Consider the following 21,382-nt stretch of genomic DNA (forward strand, 5'->3'; position numbering starts at 1 on the left):
ATCCAGGCCTGGGGATGAGGAGGCCAGGTTGGGGTTAACCTCCTGATTGCATCCTGCTGACATTAGGTCTATTGTTTAGCTGATTTCAATGAGGTGGCACTTCCTTAAACCCCACTCCCCACTCCCTCCCATCCTTCACACCCGCACCACCCACCTAACTATTGTATTGTGAATGCATTCATTTATAGAAGTGATGTGTTGGTGTTTATCAGTCCACTTTGCTCACCAGTCTTCAAAGTCCATCAAAAAGGCACAGAGACAAAAAACGAGTTGAAGGTATTTTATTTAGTGAGCAAACATGTAGCCTAATTGAAGCCAAATAAATTATAGAAATATTGGAGTACAGGGTTGACAAACAGCAGGAGGGTTTGATTATTTTTCGTTGGGATTCGATTTTTATAAATATCCTTGTTGAAACCAAGCCTAGCTGAAATGTAATTTATATCTTAATCCTGGCAAACGGCCACTCTGAAAGGCTTCAACAGAGCCAGCGATCGAAATCAGTTTGCGGGGGGTGTCTTGGAAATATATCTCAGAATTTTAGATTTGACTCATTTTGCTTAATTGTTCCTGTCAACATTTCTGGAAAATTGAAAAAGAAAAAGTGATGGAAAAAACAATAAAACCACAGACATTCCAAATGTGTATTCGGTTGGCAACAGGAAACAAGACTGGGTTATATGAAGACAATATAATTGAGTGCTCTCTCATTCTTCTAGGGCAGGGAGTGACCAGCGCTGGTCCTGGAGAGCCACAATCCAGCAGGTTTGACAGGTAACCCTGAAATCATCCATTTCTGAGGAATGCAAGTTGTTCAATCAATTTAGCTGAAGTTAACGTGTTCAATTAAATCAGGAGTGGTCAGCTCTGGTCCGCGAGGTGTTCAGGTTTTTCTTCAAAATGATCTCGAAAATGACTTAATTGAACAAATTGCTGCTTTAAATGGAAAGCATTACTGCTTAATGAGTCTGAAAGAAACTGTTCCAAGTCTTTAGTAATTGATGATTAAGGGCTACCTATGAACCCTGCTGGATTGTGGCTCACCGGGACAGGCCTGGGCCCCTCCCCCCCCCCCCCCCCCCCCGTTCTAGGAAATCTCATGTTTATTGATGCTAAGGCTAATTGCAGTAGTTTGAGAATTGATATTGCACTTTCAGATCAGGGATTGAAGACGTTTGGTCTCGGCATTAACGGAGATTTCAATAGTTCCTGCAACTGAATATTTGGCAAATCATACAACAAATTAATGAAAATAAAAAAAAACATCATTAACTGCACAGAATGGCAGCGCTCTAAATAATTTCTCGGAGTGATCGCCTGGCTACACTATTGGGAAAATACTCAAATCTCCCGATCCCAACAAATGTATATATTTTTGTACATGTATATATATATATATATATATATATATATATATATATATATATATATATATATATATATATATATATATATATATAGGTATATAATATAATCTTCAATATGAAGATTTGGTTCACGTTCCCATGATTCCTGTGGTTTCGCACGTCACAGCGATGTCATCTTTCAGGGTCAAAGGTCAGCTCTATGGCTTTCACAATACAAAAGTGTCCACAGTTTTTTGTTTGTTTTGTTTTTTTCGGAGCACTTGTCCACTTTTAATTCCACCACGCTGTTGGCTTCAAACCAGACCTACAAACTGGACTTAAAACCAAAAATTTCACAGCAGTTGCTGGAGTAAGCTTGCCCCAAATTTTAGAAGGAAAGCAGGCAAATTAGGCTGGAAGATGTATTTTTTGCGATAGAGTAAAGGAGATCCAGGTTAAAAGATGAAAGAGCTGAAATAAAATAAATCCGGATTTTGTCTGTATCTCACTGATAGAATCCTTCGTTCTTCGCCGCCCAGGATCTTTCAAAGCGACCCTGCTGGGTTTGAGTTCAGGTCTAAATTATACAGGGACCAGATTTAAAACAAACAAAAAAAAAATCCCTCAAGGTTTTATTCTGCAGACTTTATTTAGTCCACGATCCTGCAAACCCTTGCCAAATAGTCCAGCAATCTTTTGTGTTCCGATTCGGAGGTGCATCACGGTATAAGACTCCAGGGAAGTGCAAGGATTCACGGAGTATCATGTTGGCCATCACAGAATCCGATGGCTTGTTGTTTTTCCCACCCGAGTCCAAACTTCACGGCACACCAAACTGCACTATGGGTACAGCTTTAAGCTCACTGAGACCTGCACACGAAACTGGGACCGTGACAAGTCTGCGGGTCGAATCGTGACTCTTGTCAACCCATCAGTGCTGTTTTAGTCCTTGTCGTAAATCCGTTATCTTTTCACCCCCCTCCCAACAGGAATGGGAAGCCCGTTTGGAAAGAAGGTCTAGGGCAGGGGTGGCCAAAGATGGTCCTTCCAATTCCTGGTCTTTGTTCCAACCCTGTTCTAAAATTGTTTAATTGAACCAGTTAAACCTCCATCCGGACTCTGAAGTCGTTCATGATCTCATTTTACCTGTTAAACAAACCTGGGATAATGGTCCCTCAGGACACCCCTGGTCTGGGGCGTAGGGTTAAGGTATGGCTCCCAATCCTCCACAAATGGAAAGTGCAATGTCACGTTTAGCCTTGTTTAGCACCAGACTCCCCACCCGGTAAAGGGAGGGGGTGTATCAAAGTTTGAAAGGCTGTGTTGGCTTTTCCGCCAGTTCAAGGGCGCTGGGGTCTGGTGGTATTGCCTCGGGTGTCAGAATCGAGCCGGTTGTGGATTTTTTAACTGCGCCCTCATGTTCTGAATGCTGGACAGGATTTTCTTCTGGTGACCAGCCAAGGTGACACCGATTCGAAGCAAGTCTCTGTAGGGGGGGAAAGGGAAAGAAGAAGGGGGTCAGTAAACGGTACTGAGGGTAGGGCGATCAAATCAGCTGAGAAAGAGATCTACTGATCAAATGATTGATGGATGTGGAAACTGATGCAGTCGGCCTCGTTTTGCATCGCCTAGAATTTTAGGATTGAGACAGAATACAAAATAAAAAATAAACTATATGAACATAATTTAGATATTTTATTTAACAGTGGTATTTCATGTTAATTTTTTCAGTCGACTTTATGAAGCACAATGAGTTAATCCCATAGGGTGATGCACAACTTTTAGGCTGTAGCTGTACGGGAGTCAAACTCACTCTGTTGAGATCTGGCTGACCAAGTCGAAGTTGCTAAAGCCAGCCTGCACGAAGCTATCCTCATAGCGGCCCATCTTGATGGCCCGAAGCCACTCGCCCACCGAGACGAAGGAGGAGAAAGGGGGCAGGCGCTGATCCAGGAGCGGGTGGGATGGCCTACAGGGAGAGGAAACACACACACATCCACGGTCATTCTCTAAAATCAAGGTATTGTACAACGTAGCAGGCTAACAAACAGGACCAAGCAAGCTGCTTGTACAGCCTTATAGCGGGGCAAAACGGCTCTTGAATGAGACAGAAGTGTGGTTAATTCATTGGAGGTAGGAACACACATCCTGTACCTTTTCCATTTATAGATCCTCCAAAGTCTTAGTCCCTCAGAGTTAGTAGCAGCAGTAGACCCTTTATTTAAAATTCATTTTACTGAATCCAGTTACAGCTCCTAATTTGTGGATCAGGGTTAGGAACTCATTCTTCCACCCATTCCTGAGGTTCACAGTGGTACTGTTTAAATGATCATGAGCTAAATCGTTTGTCCCTCTGTATAAGAAGGCTCGGTGGTCCAGTGGTTAGAGAAAAGGGGTTTTGATACCAGGAGGTTCAAATCCCGGCTCAGCCACTGACTCACTGTGTGTGTGTGTGTGTGTGTGCGTGTGCGTGTGTGTGTTTGTGACCCTGAGCAAGTCACTGAACCTCCTTGTGCTCCGTCCTTCGGATGAGACGTCAAACAAACGAGCTCCTATTGGAAGTGACTCTGCAGCAGCAGTTGTTGAGTTGTTAGTTGTTTGGATAAAAGTGTCTGCTAAATGACTCAATAATAATAATAAAACCTGGTCGTGTCAATAATTAAGTCGAGCATAGTTGGAAACTCAGGACTAGTATCTAACTGCATTTGGTTACTCCCTAGACAAATTATGAAGTTTTAAAGAAAGAACAGTACAAGCTTGAATAGAAACTGAGGTTCTGCTGTGCTCTAAACGGGCAGCTTCCACCCCCTCCCCTTACAAGGGATGTTTGCAGATCTGTTTCTTGTCTCTGAACAAACCAGAGAGATAGCTTATCTGCCTCTTCCATCTCCTCCTAGGTATGTGTGAGCTCCCCATCAGCGAGGCTTCAGACAATTTCTCCTCTGATCTCTATCTGGCTCAATTAACCCTGACCCCATGGCCTTTACTCCCTTTCCTAAATTACAGCAGGAGTTTCCACAGTTGAAAACTCTTCCCCCCTGCTCTGATTATGAGAACAAGACCCTCTTTTTTAAATTAGTTTTTAAAGAAAACTCATTAAGGGATTAGTACAGAGCGTCGTGTGTTTTTTCGTTTCTTTGTGTTTACTAACAGATAGCCTCTTTTTCATCCCCTGATCTTTTGAGCTTGTAAAAATCTTGAGGATTTGCAGAAACAGTCTTTGCTGAAGATAATTAGCTAGCTTTACTCCCTCTGATCTGACTCTCCTGTATGAATTCTCAGCCTTCTTTTTCTTTACAGCTCACAGATCCCCAGTTGAATAATCCCCAGGGGGTTTTAAATCTGGTGAATTCAGTCACGCGTTCGTCTTTTACAAGCCTTTACATTTTACTCTCATGCTTAGCAACCTATTGCTTGTACGCTTATCATACTTCACTGAGCAATTACTCCTATGTTGAAAAAGGATCAGGGTCTATAAGATAGGAATGCTGCCTTCAAAAAACAATGAAACACTTTCTATGGAAGTTGTTTCACTTTTAATAGAACTAGCCGAGGGGGTATATTCACAGAATTTGTCTGTTTCCACATTCTTTATTTTCTATTTATATCGAATCCTATGCCGACCCGCTTTTGCAATCTTGCTAAGGTCTTGCTTTGCATCCGATTTTAATGCAAGTCCCATTTTTAAACAGCTTTGGTCTTGGGTATGTCATTGATGAGATTGGATAAATCATTCAGAAACGCCTGCACAGGATTGGTTCATTCAGGTTTCACCGTAAAGGCTGCAGTGTGGAGTAGTGGTTAGGGCTCTGGACTCTTGACCAGAGGGTTGTTGGTTCAATCCCCGATGGGAGGACACTGCTGTTGTACCCTTGAGCAAGGTACTTTACCTAGATTGCTCCAGTAAAAACCCAACTGTATAAATGGCCAATTGTAAGTAAAAATAATGTGATCTCTGTATAACGTGAAATAATGTGATATCTTGTAACAATTGTAAGTCGCCCTGGATAAGGGCGTCTGCTAAGAAATAATAATAATAATAATAATAATAATAATAATAATAATAATAATAATAAAGGCTCTTAAAGAGTAAGTAGCGGGGTTCCGAAAAATCCAGCGTTACACGTCCCCACGTGTTGCTACAACTGTTTAAATAACGGACCTGTCATTTTTCTTTACATTGTTAACACCCTGACAACTTTTTACACTTGCGACTTTAAAGTCTGTTTCAAAGCTCTTTTCAAAGTGTCCGCTCTGGTGCACTGGGGGTTTGAGATCTGTCCTCTAATCGCTGCAGCAGGAAGAGCGATTTAAAGATTAAATCAAATAAAAAAACATAACAAGTGCTCTGGCTTTTCTGTTCCGTACCACATCATGGATCGTTATTGCTGTGTTAACTGTTTGACAATGTGGGCGATAATCCTGACACTATCAGTGTAACGTTATATTTTTCGCTACCCCTCTACTTTCTCTTTAAACAGACACACACTTACCCTGCGGCCTCACGAGCCAGGATCTTGAGGCTTGCCGGGTTGCGGATGAGCTTGTCCAGGGAGCTGACAATCTGGGCAAATCTGGGGCGCACGTTCCGCTCCTTCTGCCAGCAGTCCAGCATGAGCTGGTGCAGAGAGTTGGGGCAGTCGGGGGGAGGGGGCAGGCGATAGTCCTGCTCGATTGCATTGATAACCTGAGGACAGAGAGAGCGGGGGGGAAGAATGCAGGCTTAATCAAGAGGGACTGCGTGTGGCGAGGCAGAGACAGCGGTGCTAAAAAAGAGACTCCGAAAATACTGAAGGCTTGAAGTCTCTACTAGAAAGGGTTTCTAAGCCATAGTGATAAAGCAATAGAAATAAAGGCACAACAGCCTTCGCTTCGGGAATTACTGGGGTTATAGAATCTGGTTTGCCTCGGGGCTTTACTTACCAACCCTGGTTAACCAGACTCAAATTAATAAATTAACTACATCTCAGCAGAAAGATAATACGTTCCATCAGATGCTGGGATATTTGCTAAGCTTGTCTCGCACTCAAATAACACATTATCAAAGAACTGCATTCCAATCGCTGTGTCTCCTCTGTAAAACCCCCCCAAAACAGGCAATTGCAGCGGACACCTACGTCTTGGTTGGACATGTCCCAGTAGGGTCTTTCTCCGAATGACATCACTTCCCACATGACGATGCCGTAGCTCCACACGTCGCTGGAGGAGGTGAACTTTCGGAACGCTATGGCCTCCGGAGCGGTCCATCGGATCGGGATCTTGCCACCCTACATCGGAAAAGAAACCACGCAAGTCAGATCTACTGAATCACACATCCATGTGCACAACTGAAACGTGTGCGGAAATAGGGACTAGGGTTAAGGGTTCGGGTCTTCCCGAAATAGGGACTAGGGTTAAGGGTTTGGGTCTTCCCGAAATAGGGACTAGGGTTAAGGGTTTGGGTCTTCCCGAAATAGGGACTAGGGTTAAGGGTTTGGGTCTTCCCAAAATAGGGACTTGGATTAAAGGTGCAGGTCTTCCTACAGAGCTGGGTTAGTTACTGGACTGTGGGTAAATCCTGGATTCCTTTACTAAACCTTTTGCAGAAATGTCTGATTAGCCATTCACATACAAGATGTTTTAAATAAAATGTTTACATTTTTGGGGGGGTGACTGTTTTTCAAATGAGAACCCTGGGGACTAGTTGCTACATTCGTCTGCCCATTGTGAGTGAAAAAACTTTGTACGCGATGTGAGTTTGACGGATGCTGACGGTTCTTTTCCAGCAAGTTCTTGCGGCTAAGGTCGCGTTCGCTTGTTCACAAAACCGAAAGGATGGGCAGCAAGGGTTTTCAACTTCGGTTTGAGCGGGGCACGGAAATGCGGTATTATAAATCAGAACTGGCTATGCCAGTTGTGGGGTTAAGAGTTGAGGGTTGAGGTCTTACCAGCGAGCTGGTGTAGGTGGGATCGGAGGAGTTCTCCTCTAGGAATCTCGACAGTCCGAAGTCGGAGACCTTGCACACCAGGTTGCTGTTGACCAGGATGTTTCGCGCCGCCAGGTCACGATGGACGTAGCTCATCTCCGACAGGTACTTCATTCCCGAGGCGATCCCGCGCAGCATTCCCACCAGCTGGATCGGAGTGAACTGACCGTCGTTCAGCTGGAACGGGAGAAGAGAAGAAGAGGAGGAGGAGGAGAAAGAGGAGGAGAGTTATTCCTGAAAATTTCGCGAATTTCGAATTTCTGAGAAAAAAGCTGTGTAACGTCATCAGCGGTGAATTACTGGCCTAATTCTCTCAAATGAATTTTTTTTACAAAACGGGCAACCACTAATTGGAATTATTTGACCAGATAAATAACTTGACAGGGATAACTAAACAGGGATGGACATAAAACTCCTGTTGCACAGCAGTTTCACCCATTACAGGTTTTGTTACGAGCTTGATTATTGTATAGGTAACAAGCTCAGGTGTGGCTCATTAAACTCAGAACTGGATCAGACTGCTATGCGACGGGAGCCTCATTTCCATCCCTACTCAAACTAAAGGCTGTTTAATATAAAGCACCAATCCTCCCACTAACCCTGGCCAATATTCCTTACCCTGAGGAAGGAGTCGAGGGCACCGTTCTCCATAAACTCTGTGATGATCATGACCGGACAGCTGTTGGTGATGACGCCCTCCAGTCGGATGATGTTGGGGTGGTCGAACTGGCCCATGATGCTCGCCTCGCTCAGGAAGTCCCGCCTCTGCTTCTCAGTGTAGCCTCCTTTCAGGGTCTTGATGGCTACGTAGTTCTCCTTCTTCCCCAGGACTTTCAGACGCCCGCGACACACCTCCCCAAACTCCCCTAGAAGGACAAAAAACACATTCGGGTTTAAAGTACGGGGAGATTTTACATGGTTTAGGATTTTTACATTTTGCAGAAAATAAATACTACAGAGGCTGGCAGGCACTGGAAGCTGTTTGATTTTCATCACCCGATTCTTAAACCATCTAAAATGGGACTTATAAAAATCAGGCACATTTCTTTTGCTGAGAAGTCTATTTTAAAAAGTTTGTCTAGACTCAAAGTTTCTTTTTAGGTATTGATGAATGTATTTATGTTTAAAGTGCTGGACGTCCTATGTAGAGTTATATAGCCTGAAGGCTTGACGTTTATTTTAGAAGGGGTTCCTAAGCCATCATGACCTGTAGGAGACCAGGCTTCCTCTCTTTCCTTCACCGGGATTATAGAATCTGTTTTGCCTCGAGCCTTTACTTAACAACCCTGGTTAACCAGACTCAAATTTAATACATTAACAATACTTGAACGAGCGGAAAGCTGATAAATTAAGATGGGTCGCTCCTCAGCTCAAGTTGAGTACTCCCCCCCCCCCCCCCACACGTCTTAAGTGTGTCTGAACTGTTGCGTTTCCATTATTTTCCCATTAAACCCCAGCAGTGACGTTAAAGAGTCCAGGGGGTGGGGAGAAAACAGAGACTTCACCATCGTCTGAAAGGTTAATGCGTTTCCCAAGAACTAAAACGCAATTTGCAGTCACTGTAAGAGAGTTAGCGATTTCCCTAATGGATTTTTTATAATGGCATATTTCAGAGTATATTAAACTTGGGCAGCTTTCAGTTTTTTTCTTGTTTTTTTTTTAAAACATTATTATAAAAGACATTTCTAAATGTATTCTCCTCCTCCTCCTCCTCGCCCAAAACAAATGCAAAAAGGAAGGGCTTTAGTCCAGCAACTCAAACGGAGGGCAGCATGTTTTGGTACAAAAAAAAAGACATACATGCACCCGAAGATACAGAGAAGGGCAACTAGGCTGATCCCAGGTCTAAAATGACATGAGCCTTGAGGACTGGTTAAAATAATTAAATCCTATCAGCCTACATATCCTTCTGTTCTTTTGTTCTTGTGTCTTACTGGGTAGCAGTGTGGAGTAGTGGTTAGGGCTCTGGACTCTTGACCGGAGGGTCGTGGGTTCAATCCCCGGTGGAGGACACTGCTGCTGTACCCTTGAGCAAGGTACTTTACCTAGATTGCTCCAGTAAAAACCCAACTGTATAAATGGGTAATTGTATGTAAAAATAATGTGATATCTTGTAACAATTGTAAGTCGCCCTGGATAAGGGCGTCTGCTAAGAAATAAATAATAATAATAATAGCTGGCAATTAAGAGGCATCAATACATGATTAAGTGATTATTACATGTCTGTTAGTTACCTTTTTTAAAGAAATGTCAGTGATCAGGAGTGGAGAGGAAATGGTATTGAAAAAGTCACGCTATGAACTACACCAGACACACTTTACTGCCCTGGGCATCCTCCCATACCTATTTAATGCCTATTTTCTCAATGTCAAATATATTGGACACTGGGCAGAAAAAGGGTAAAGAATGCTAGAAAAAACCAACCGAGACACGCAATACATCAAACTCTATCAACCACAGGAAAAAGCCTGCTGACCGTCATCACGAACCGGAGAAAAGTCTTAGCAAAACATGAACAGGGAGTGCTATTGAATTTTCGCTGACCATTGGCGGTTGATCTCTGTGAATATTTCACGGGTGCTGACGTTTCTTTTAAGGGACAGGGTGGTGAGCTTTTCACCCGGGTTCAGTTGATTTTTTTCGGCGCTCGATAGAGACACCTACCGGCACCGATGACCTCTTCAATCTTGACGCAGGACACGTCGATTTCCTTGGCGAACTCGCGCACGGCTTCGTTGGGGTCTTCGTAAGTGAAGGGGTCGATGTAGACCTTCATTCCTGCAAGCGACAAGGGGGGGGGGGGTCAATGATAAAAATGGGGGGGGCAGGGGACTTTTTAATCAGACGAGGAGATTAATGAAACTTGCCCCAAATTGCGTATCTTTGTCTGTTTATTTGAAATATTATTATTATTTGTTTATTTAGCAGACGCCTTTATCCAAAGCGACTTACATAGACTAGGGTGTGTGAACTATGCATCAGCTGCAGAGTCACTTACAACTACGTCTCACCCGAAAGACGGAGCACAAGGAGGTGAAGTGACTTGCTCAGGGTCACACAATGAGTCAGTGGCTGAGGTGGGATTTGAACCGGAGACCTCCTGGTTACAAGCCCTTTTCTTTAACCACTGGACCACACATTGAAACGGTGCATTCTAAACTTTCCCTGTGTTCTTATGTACAGCTAGAGGGATATATTTGTAGGGGGGGTTGGTTCCTTGGGGGGGGGGGGGGGGGGGTCAAGGGGGAATTTTTAATCAGACGAGGAGATTAATGAAACTGGCTCAGAATTGAGTATCCTTATCTGTTTATTTTAAATAATACTGAAACGGTGCATTCCAAACTTTCCCTGTGTTCTTATGTACAGCTGGAGGGATATATTTGCAGGGGGAATGAACGACAGTATCAAGGCTTTCTCTGCTCACCGTGGCCAATGAGGTACTGCCCATGTTTATCGGAATATTCAGGATCCTTGGAGTTGCCGTGCTTCCTGGAATAAACAATAGCAGGGAATGTTAATGTTAATCTCCAGCCCTCTCTCTCTCTCTCGCTCTCTCTCCTTGTCTTCTCTCCTTCCTCAGCAAGACTAAAAATAGACTACAGCAAGCCTCTATTCCCCCAACAGTTAAACGCTAAAGAATGTCAGCAGAACACAATAATATTGGTCACGCTGTCTGAAGCAGGAAATCCCATTACCGGTACAACTAAAGACATGTTTGGTATATATATACATAAACACCATTATTACACTGGCCAAACCCACGCTGGCAATTCTTTTAAGAAAGTTTACAAACGAGAGGAGGCCATTAAGCCCATCTTGCCCATTTGGTTGTTAGTAGCTTATTGATCCCAGAATCTCATCAAGCAGCTTCTTGAAGGATCCCAGGGTGTCAGCTTCAACAACATTACTGGGGGGTTGGTTCCAGACCCTCACAATTCTCTGTGTAAAAAAAGTGCCTCCTATTTTCTGTTCTGAATGCCCCTTTATCTAATCTCCATTTGTGACCCCTGGTCCTTGTTTCTTTTTTCAGGTCTAAAAAGACCCCTGGGTCGACATTGTAATAATAATTATAATAATAATAACAACAATAACAATTTGTCATTTAGCAGACGCTTTTATCCAAAGCGACTAGGGGGGTGAACTCTGCATCATCAACAACCCCTGCTGCTGCTGCTGCAGAGTCACTTCCAATAGGAGCTCGTTTGTTTTACGTCTCATCTGAAGGACGGAGCACAAGGAGGTGAAGTGACTTGCTCAGGGTCACACACACACACAGGGAGTCAGCGGGATTGAACTGGGAACCTCCTGGTAACAAGCCCCTTTCTCTAACCACTGGACCAGCGAGCCTCTGAGATGACTGAAGATCACAGTTTGGGGGTAATGAATGGATAGGGGAGGGTGCTTACCTGATGCAGACGACCGCAACGATAATGACGATCGCCACCACCAGCACTCCGACAGCCACGGTACTCGCGATCAGTGCAATTTGCTGGTCCCTGTTAGTTTGTTCTGCAGAGTATATGAAAATCCTGTTACTAACAGACTCAATGCATACGCTTCGTCACCTATTGGAGTCACAGCAGTCCTGTTAGACCACACTACTCACTCTCCTGAACAACACAGAGCAGAGGGCGGCTGTTCAGAGAGTATAAGAGCCTCCCTTTCTCTTTCTCTGCTCCACCAGCACAGAGCAGAGGGAGGCTGTTCAGATACTGTAAGAGCCTCCCTTTGTCGTTCTCCTTCTCAGCTCCACCAGCACAGAGCAGAGGGAGGCTGTTCAGAGAGTATAAGAGCCTCCCTTTCTCTTTCTCCACTAACACAGAGCAGAGGGAGGCTGTTCAGAGAGTATAAGAGCCTCCCTTTCTCTTTCTCTCTCTCTCTGCTCCACCAGCACAGAGCAGAGGGAGGCTGTTCAGAGAGTATAAGAGCCTCCCTTTCTCTTTCTCTGCTCCACCAGCACAGAGCAGAGGGAGGCTGTTCAGATACTGGAAGAGCCTCCCTTTGTCTTTCTCTTTCTCAGCTCCACCAGCACAGAGCAGAGGGAGGCTGTTCAGAGAGTGTAAGAGCCTCCCTTTCTCTTTCTCTCTCTCTCTCTGCTCCACCAGCACAGAGCAGAGGGAGGCTGTTCAGAGAGTATAAGAGCCTCCCTTTCTCTCTATCTCTGGTCCACCGGCACAGCGCAGAGGGAGGCTGCTGACACAATATCAATGCATAAACATGAAGATGTTTTTTTCTTTTTAATACAATATTTATACAGAGCTTTGACTGCATGAAAGCGATTCATCTCATTGTTTGACAGAGACACAGCTGAGTCTGGGAGTTATTCAGTGAAGCAGCATTATATTTAAAACCAGCCTTTGTTGTCTGACACCGTCCGGGGAAGCGGGCTCAGGATATTCAATTGTGATCATTTCCTGCGCAGCGTTGTAAAGAAACTTCGCCCACGTAGCGTTGAACTCAAGAGGGTTTATTTTGGGCTGTGTACCGTGTTGCCTGTACCCTGACGTCTTCAATTCTCTAACGTTTCGTATTAGACTGTTTTCATTGAACAATTTAACTGTTGTGTTTTTTTTTGTGTGTGTGTGAAGTGCTTTGGGATCCTTGGCATGTATGTTGCTATAGAAATGTCAATTGTATTGAATTGTATTGTCTTGTATTCTCTGCAGTTTTTGTCTCAGCTTTGCAGTTTGAAAGGGAGAAAGAAAGTTCTTTCAAAGTTCACAGATGCATTACAATGCTTCATCACACCTCTCTGTGCTTAACAATGCTTCCCTATGCTTTACCAGACCTCTCTGTGCTTTACAATGCTTCCCTATGCTTTACCACACCTCTCTGTGCTTTACAATGCTTCCCTATGCTTTACCACACCTCTCTGTGCTTAACAATGCTTCCCTATGCTTTACCATACCTCTCTGTGCTTTACAATGCTTCCCTATGCTTTACCAGACCTCTCTGTGCTTTACAACGCTTCCCTATGCTTTACCAGACACCTCTGTGCTTTACAATGCTTCCCTATGCTTTACCACACCTCTCTGTGCTTTACAATGCTTCCCTATGCTTTACCAGACCTCTCTGTGCTTTACAATGCTTCCCTATGCTTTACCAGACCTCTCTGTGCTTTACAACGCTTCCCTATGCTTTACCAGACCTCTCTGTGCTTTACAATGCTTCCCTATGCTTTACCACACCTCTCTGTGATTTACAATGCTTCCCTATGCTTTACCAGACCTCTCTGTGCTTTACAATGCTTCCCTATGCTTTACCAGACCTCTCTGTGATTTACAATGCTTCCCTATGCTTTACCACACCTCTCTGTGATTTACAATGCTTCCCTATGCTTTACCAGACACCTCTGTGCTTTACAATGCTTCCCTATGCTTTACCACACCTCTCTGTGCTTTACAATGCTTCCCTATGCTTTACCAGACCTCTCTGTGATTTACAATGCTTCCCTATGCTTTACCACACCTCTCTGTGATTTACAATGCTTCCCTATGCTTTACCAGACACCTCTGTGCTTTACAATGCTTCCCTATGCTTTACCACACCTCTCTGTGCTTTACAATGCTTGCCTATGCTTTACCAGACCTCTCTGTGCTTTACAATGCTTCCCTATGCTTTACCACACCTCTCTGTGCTTTACAGTGCTTCCCTATACTTTATTACACTTTGCTGTGCTTTTACTAGGGGACACTTTTATAAAGGCGTGTCCATCCAGAAAATAATTGCAGACTTTTCAGAAAGAGTAGGAAGGAGGAAAAAAGAAAGAAAGCAGGAAATAATCCAGCAAGGAGAGAAAGAAAGAATCAATGAGTGAATCTGACAGACCGCAGACCGACCCCCGGAGCCCGGCCCTTTCCTTACCATCAGGCTGGGTGCGGAAGGAGATATCCTGGCTGAAGCTGCCGTAGCCAGCCATGGTCCTGGCCCTCACTTTGACCACGTAGATCGTGCCACGTTTCAGCTCGTTAATAATGATGGAATTGGTGTTGCTTTTGAGATGGGTGGCACCCACTTCACCTTGGTCCTAAAGAGAGGGGGGGGAGAGGGAGAAAATGGTTGAGTTTGGGGGTCCAGTGGTGAATGAAAAGGGGTCTCGATACCAGGAGGTTCAAATCCCGGCTCAGCCACTGACTCCCTGTGTGTGTGTGTGTGTGTGTGTCCCTGAGCAAGTCTCTTCACCTCCTTGTGCTCCGTCCTTCGGATGAGACGTCAAACAAACGAGCTCCTATTGGAAGTGACTCTGCAGCAGCAGCAGCAGCAGCAGTTGATGATGCATAGCTCACCCCCCTAGTCTCTAAGTTTCTTTAGTGTCTGCTAAATGACTCATTATTAATAATTGTGTGTGTGTGGGAGGGGGGAGTTTGTTACCCAGTTTTGATTCATTCTACAGTGAGGTCAGAGCTCAGGTCAATGTACGAAGTGCTGTCAGCTCCACTAGCCTCCTCACCTTTTCGAAGTACTTGACTTGATAGTCCAGAATCTGGTAGTTGGATTGGGCAGGCACTGGCCAGTAAAGGGTCAGACTGCTCCCGGTCACTTCTTTCTCCTGGATCCTGGTCACTGGAACCGGAACTGAAAAAGCAAAAGACGCCACAGCATTGGAGCAGAAAACTTGAAAATCTGCACTCGTTCTTATGCTCATACTGCTACTAACTGACCTTAATTCTGTGTTGCGGTTTGGTCACTTTACTGGGGTTGAATAATGTGCCAGACTTTAGTGCTGAACTGTTTGGTAGACTTTATCAATTTGATTTTGAAAGATATTTTGTGACCGTTTAAGAAAATACACTGATTTGTCATTGATTTGTATTAAGAGAAGCCCTTACGGTCAAAAAGAGTTTGCTTAGCTATTAGATAAACACACAATGTATTAACCTATGAATAATATATAGCAGACCCTGATATTGATGCGATCCAGCCCTCTGAAATGTCTTTATAATATACAGCACTAGACCCTGATATTGATGCGATCCAGCCCTCTGAAATGTCTTTATAATATATAGCACTAGACCCTGATATTGATGCGATCCAGCCCTCTGAAATGTCTTTATAATATACAGCACTAGACCCTGATATTGATGCGATCCAGCCCTCTGAAATGTCTTTATAATATATAGCACTAGACCCTGATATTGATGCGATCCAGCTCTCTGAAATGTCTTTATAATATACAGCACTAGACCTTGATATTGATGCGATACAGCCCTCTGAAATGTCTTTATAATATACAGCACTAGACCCTGATATTGATGCGATCCAGCCCTCTTAAATGTCTTTGCATAAGACAGTTTGGAAAGACACATTTAAAAATTAGCTGAACTACTTGGAAAGATAGTCAGTGACCGCTTGAGAAAAATTGGCTGCCGTCCCTGTCCTGTTGTAAACCCACTGGACATATCGTCCCGTTCCAGCACCCTGGCTCACTCACCATCCTTGTTGGTCGTGATGTTGACCATCTCGGACTGAGGCGGGGAGCTACTCAGCTCGGACACGCCGTTGACCGCCTGGATCTCGAAGGTGTAGGTGGTGTAGGGGGACAGCCCCCAGATGTCCACCCTGCGCTGGGACAGCGCCCTCTGCAGGGGCCGGAAAGAGACGCTCTCCTCGCAGTTCTCGCAGACCCCCTTCACCGGCGGATCCTTGCACTTGCGACAGACGATGTTGTAGGAGAGGTCGGAACGGCCCCCCATGTCCACAGGCTGGCTCCACTCCAGAGTGACCAAGGTGTCGTTGATGCGGGTCACAATGCTCCGAGGGGCTGAGGGCGGGGCTGAGCGAGAGGGGAGGAGCTTTGAGAAACAACAGCAGCCAGAAATACCTAACCTTGACACACACACACACACACATATATATAGATAGATACACTGTATATACACACACAGCAGCGTGCAAATTATTAGAACAGCTTCGATTTACTGTGAGGATGAAATCAAACCGCTGGCACTGAAAATCTTTAGTCAAAATAGGCAAATTAGTGGTTGTCACAGTAATTTTAATTGCTGACTTTAAAACAGCAGACAGAATGAACACAAAGCTACAAGTGGCTAAAAGGCATGAGACTTTTCAGAAGTTGCTTCATTGAAGCACAAATCAGTCAAACATTTTCCCACATCAGGGCCGGCAATTGAAAGCCTCACACCTCGAAGTCCCTTTCAATAAACACTTGCGTGCTAACGTATGGGGTATGCATGAACTACACCCCTTACCAGGCAGGCTGCAAATAGCCGTCCCGTCGTGTCTCTAGTGACCGTGGAGACGCCAGGGGAACCAACGAAGTACAAGAAGCTTGATAGCATGCGAACTCAAGCTGTGCAGCAAAATTGCTGCCCGTATTCGAGGCTGATCTGAAGAGCCGAGTGCATTTCTACGCATTACTGGTCAGTAAGGAAACCGTGATGTCGTGAGGGGGTCTGGCAGGGGTGGGGTGGTACTTACTGCTGCAGGGCATGTGGGCGGGGTCGGTCCTGGCGCGGTAGTACCCATTACGGCAGGAGCACACGCTGGACCCCGCGGAAGCTGATTGGCTGTTCACAGGGCAAGCTTGGCAGGACCCCGGACCGTGGGTGGCTTTGAAAGTGCCCACAGGGCAACCTAGAGAGCAGAGAGAAACGAACACGATTAAACACATTGCCGTTTTGCGTGGATTTGTTTTTTTTTTTTTGACGTCGGCGACGCTCATCGCCCCACCGGGGGGGGGGGGGGGGGTGGGGGGGGGTATGGTTCTCCAAGCTCTTAATTCGCTCTAAAAGTCCCAGCAGGAAGGGCTTGTGTTGCGTTTGTTCTCTATCACGCCTCCCTCTCTGTCACTTTGGGACACTCGCTGAGCTGTCCCCAAGCGTTCCAGTTCCGGAATCTTTGAATCTGCCGGAACGCGACCCCGACCCGACCTCTGGCCTGTCAATCACCCTGAAAAGTGACAGAGGCTTTTGTCCGGGACTGAAAAGAGGGTGGAGGACCTGTGTCCTTTTCTAAAAGGTTAGAAAGAGTGTTAATTAGGGCTGGGTGGGAAGAGAGGCCAGGACAAATCAGCACAGCGGAAATTGTTTGACTATAGAATTTAGTCCCCACAGTCATTTTATTATTTAGGTTCACCTCAACTCGTAAGACTTTCTACACGTTATCGTCTTGAGGTTAGCACCAGTATCAATGCTGCTGTACTGAAAACAAGACATTGCGGTAAAAAACAGTTTAGCTTCACAATAACAGCGGAAGGGATAGACAGTGCAGGTATTACCGCAGTGACTCCACCGTCTCTGCGCTTTGTTGTATGGGAGTTGTCTTGGTTGGAATCCTGTGTTTTTCAGTCTAGCAGCCTGTGAGGACTTGCAAACTAATCCCATCTCCTTCCCCGACACGCCCAACCTTCACCATCCCTTTTCCCAAAAGCCAGGACAAGTCATTCTGCCCTGGAGCTTAGGTATTAGCGCTCTGGAAGGTAAGCAGACCTTACACTGTGATGCCCAGCCACTGAGGCTTATGAGCGCTCAGTATAGCTGGAGCCGCAGGCTGTGTTCCTCCAACCTCTTTCTGAGCTTGTTGCAGGACTTTCCCTGCTGGTTCTGTTTCTGTCAGGCTTGGGGGGGGGGGTCAGTTCTTGTTTTTCAATTCTCCAATTCCAATGCTGTTTCCTTTTCATTTTTAAAATCAATTCCCAGTTCCCTTTTAATCGATTCCCGCACGCGATTGATTGAAATTGGAATGAGCAGCCGTTACAATGAGCTCCTCGCGGTGGCAATACGAACGGCTTCAGTTATTATTTTATTATTTGTTTATTTAGCAGACGCCTTTATCCAAGGCGACTTACAGAGACTAGGGTGTGTGAACTATGCATCAGCTGCAGAGTCACTTACAACTACGTCTCACCCGAAAGACGGAGCACAAGGAGGTGAAGTGACTTGCTCAGGGTCACACAATGAGTCAGTGGCTGAGCTGGGATTTGAACCGGGGACCTCCAGGTTACAAGCCCTTTTCTTTAACCACTGGACCAAAAAGTCCCTGTTTTGTTAATTATGGCTTCGAATGAAAAGCAGCTGAAAGAAATCGCTAAATTTAGGGTCTCTTAAAATATCGATTCCGATTCCGAATCGGAATTAGAATCAGAACGTCCCACGTCAAGTTCCATCTCAGTTCAATGATCAGGTTCTGCGGGCATATGTCTTAAGATATATATCTGTGCTTCAGAATGGTACAACCCAATGCACCCCCGCTTTAAGTACTTGCAAGCTTCCTAGCAAAGTCATTACCAGACTTGTATACACAGCTGAGAAACCCAAACTAGAAAGGACCTGCCTCTGTTGAGATAATGAAGGTTTTAATTGGTGTTTTAGTGAGTCGTTGAATTAAAGTATATATATATATGTGTGTGTGTGCTTAATTTGTGTGTATATATATACACAGATCATGACATTGCATGCATGCAAGGGGCTTGAGTACCTTGGAAACCAAAATATCAGCTGTACTACAGCCAGCCAAATGGATTAGCGGAGTCTGGAAGAGGTTCTAACGGGGTTGGTCGCAAAGGATAAACGAGTTAGGTGGTCATTAATGAAATGCTGCTGATACACGTTGTAAAAACAAAGACAGAGAGAGAGAGGAGAGGAGAGGGGAGGAGAGAGAGAGAGAGAGAGAGAGAGAGAGAGAGAGAGGAGAGGGGAGAGAGAGAGGAGAGGGGGAGAGGAGAGGAGAGAGAGAGGAGAGGGAGAGAGATAGAGAGGAGAGGGAGAGGAGAGAGAGAGGAGAGGGGGAGAGGGAGAGGAGAGAGAGGAGAGGGAGAGAGATAGAGAGGAGAGGGGGAGAGGGAGAGGAGAGAGAGAGGAGAGGGGAGAGAGATGGAGAGAGAGGAGAGGGGGAGAGAGGAGAGGGGGAGAGAGATAGAGAGAGAGGGGAGAGAGAGAGGAGAGGGGGAGAGATAGAGAGAGAGGAGAGGGGGAGAGAGAGGAGAGGGAGAGAGAGAGGAGAGGGGGAGAGAGATAGAGAGAGAGGAGAGGGGGAGAGAGAGGAGAGAGGAGAGAGAGGGAGGAGAGGGGGGAGAGAAAGAGAGAGGGAGAGGAGAGGGGAGAGAGTGAGGAGAAAGGAGGGGGAGAGAGAAGAGAGAGAGGGAGAGGGGAGAGAGGGAGGAGAGAGGAGATGGGGAGAGAGAGAGGAGAGAGATAGAAAGAGAGGAGAGGGGGGGAGTGAGAGTGAGAGAGAGAGAATATAGATAAATAAAGAATGAAAGACACTGCAGAGAAGAAAGAAAGAAACAATATGCATTTTCCGTAACTCCAAAACCCTCAGTCAGAATTCTAAGGTAAAACCAGAACCAAAAAGTCAAGCAGACAAACGTTTTTATCTGGTTCCCGTCTTCAGTGTACTTTCAGTTTACTGCAGCCTGATGAAGACGCCAGCCGAAAATCTACTTGACACGGTTTCTATCTTCTAGCTGTTCCTGCGATGATATCATTCCTCAGTGACTTGTTTACTGCATTCATCCAGGGTTTATCTTTCTGTGCCAGAAACACAGCAGGTCATATTTGCTAACATTCCCTGAAAAGGTAGTTTTAGCTGTAGGGAATCCAAGCTGGCAAGTTCAAGTGACACTACAGCACTATAATTATACGTGGCATGCTTTTGACTTCATCATCCAAATGATGTGCGAGCCCTGAAGGAGCACAAGGAAATCAAACGCTTGTTCAAACGGTTTCTGCTTCATTCCGCTGGAGAGAGACTCGAGTATCACGAGGAGGAAACGGACCGTTTGGATCCAACCTGTCAGTACGTTTTAAACCCTGTCTCGCGCACTTGAAAAATAAGAAGCATCATTTTTTTATTTGTGGGACACATAACAGCTCTGGCCAATCCTAGAATTTTAGGATTGAGACAATTAAAAAAAATATATATTTTAACATAATTTAATTTAACATCACGTAATCAAAGAAACTACAAAATGACATCGCAAAAGTCTACCGGAAGCCGTACTAGTAGTACAGTATTTCACGTTAGATTTTGAAATGCCACGTTCTTTTAATGTTATTTTTTTTTTATCGGTGTATGGAAAACTACAAAGCGCTGGCGTGTATTTCAATATGTTGACGTGACGGCGTTCGGCAGGTTTCATTCGACTTTACGAAGACTAGTTCAGTCCGTAGGGTGAAGCGAAACTTCCCTTGTACCTTAAAAGAGTAACGGCTGATCAAGACACCCACCTCTGCACTTGGTGCTCCTCTCCGCTGGCTCGTAACCTTCATCGCAGGCGCAGTCCGACGTCACCTGCTCCACCCACTGCCCGTCCTGCCCGCAAAACATCCTAGGGGGCGCCGGCGAGGACCTGCGGGCGTTGGGCACGCACCTCCCTGTCGCCTCCTCCACCAGACTCCGGGGCACCGTCTCCTCAAAGCTCGTGAAGTTCACGGTGAGCGGCGGGCACTTTTTTGTAAAAGACTCTCACCGACAGGAGAGCCATGCAGGAGCCCTGGGCTTGGAAAGCCAAGTAGAATCCCGTTTTGGACAGCGGACCCAGGCTGAGGGTCTTGGTGTTGAATTTCCGAAGGTCCCCTTGCGGAGGAGGTGGTCGGCGGCCACGGTGTCCACTTTGGTGTACGGGTTCTCCATCCAGGCGGGGAAGTGGGCCGTGGCGACGTCGCTGTCCGCCTGGAAGTAGAAGAGGTTGAAGGTCTCCTTGCAGCCGCGGGTGCTGTGCGGGATGGAGGAGCACTCCATCATCGTGAACTTGATCTCCACGTAGACGTGTGTGGCCCCCCGGCGAGGGATCAGGGTGGTCCGGAGCCAGCTGGCCTCGCTGGGGTTGCAGATCTCGTAAGTGCGGACGCTGTTGGATTCCTCGTCCAGACCGCTCACCTCCTCCCACTGGCAAAATGACCGGAGAGGGAGAGGGAGAAAGATGGGGAGAGAGGGGGAAGAGAGAGGGGGAGAGAGAGAGAGGGGGGAGATAGGAGAGAGGGGGGGGGGGAGAGAGAAGGGGGGAGATAGGGAGAGAGAGGGAGAGGGAGAGAGAGAGGGGGGAGAGAGACAGAGAGAGGGGAGAGAGAGAGAGAGGGGGAGAGAGGGGGAGAGAGAGAGAGGGAGGGG

The 21,382-nt window shown here is 45.8% G+C and overlaps 1 protein-coding gene across 1 annotated transcript; it reads right to left on the reverse strand.

Annotated features, from left to right (window-relative positions):
- Window positions 1–264: 264 nt before the first annotated feature.
- LOC117404587 (ephrin type-B receptor 4a) lies at window positions 265–21,178 on the reverse strand (the record flags this gene model as incomplete). The annotated part of the gene is given in 16 exon segments (XM_059019890.1): window positions 265–2,832; window positions 3,160–3,315; window positions 5,840–6,033; window positions 6,464–6,613; window positions 7,274–7,489; window positions 7,931–8,178; window positions 9,977–10,090; window positions 10,737–10,801; window positions 11,719–11,821; window positions 14,177–14,339; window positions 14,763–14,887; window positions 15,744–16,085; window positions 16,751–16,906; window positions 20,500–20,725; window positions 20,727–20,848; window positions 20,851–21,178. Coding segments are annotated over 16 exon segments (2,817 nt in total), but the record flags the coding sequence as incomplete, so codon positions are not given.
- Between the last annotated feature and the right edge of the window lie 204 nt (window positions 21,179–21,382).

Source organism: Acipenser ruthenus, unplaced genomic scaffold, assembly GCF_902713425.1.
Source record: "Acipenser ruthenus unplaced genomic scaffold, fAciRut3.2 maternal haplotype, whole genome shotgun sequence".
NCBI classification, from domain to species: Eukaryota; Metazoa; Chordata; class Actinopteri; order Acipenseriformes; family Acipenseridae; genus Acipenser; species Acipenser ruthenus.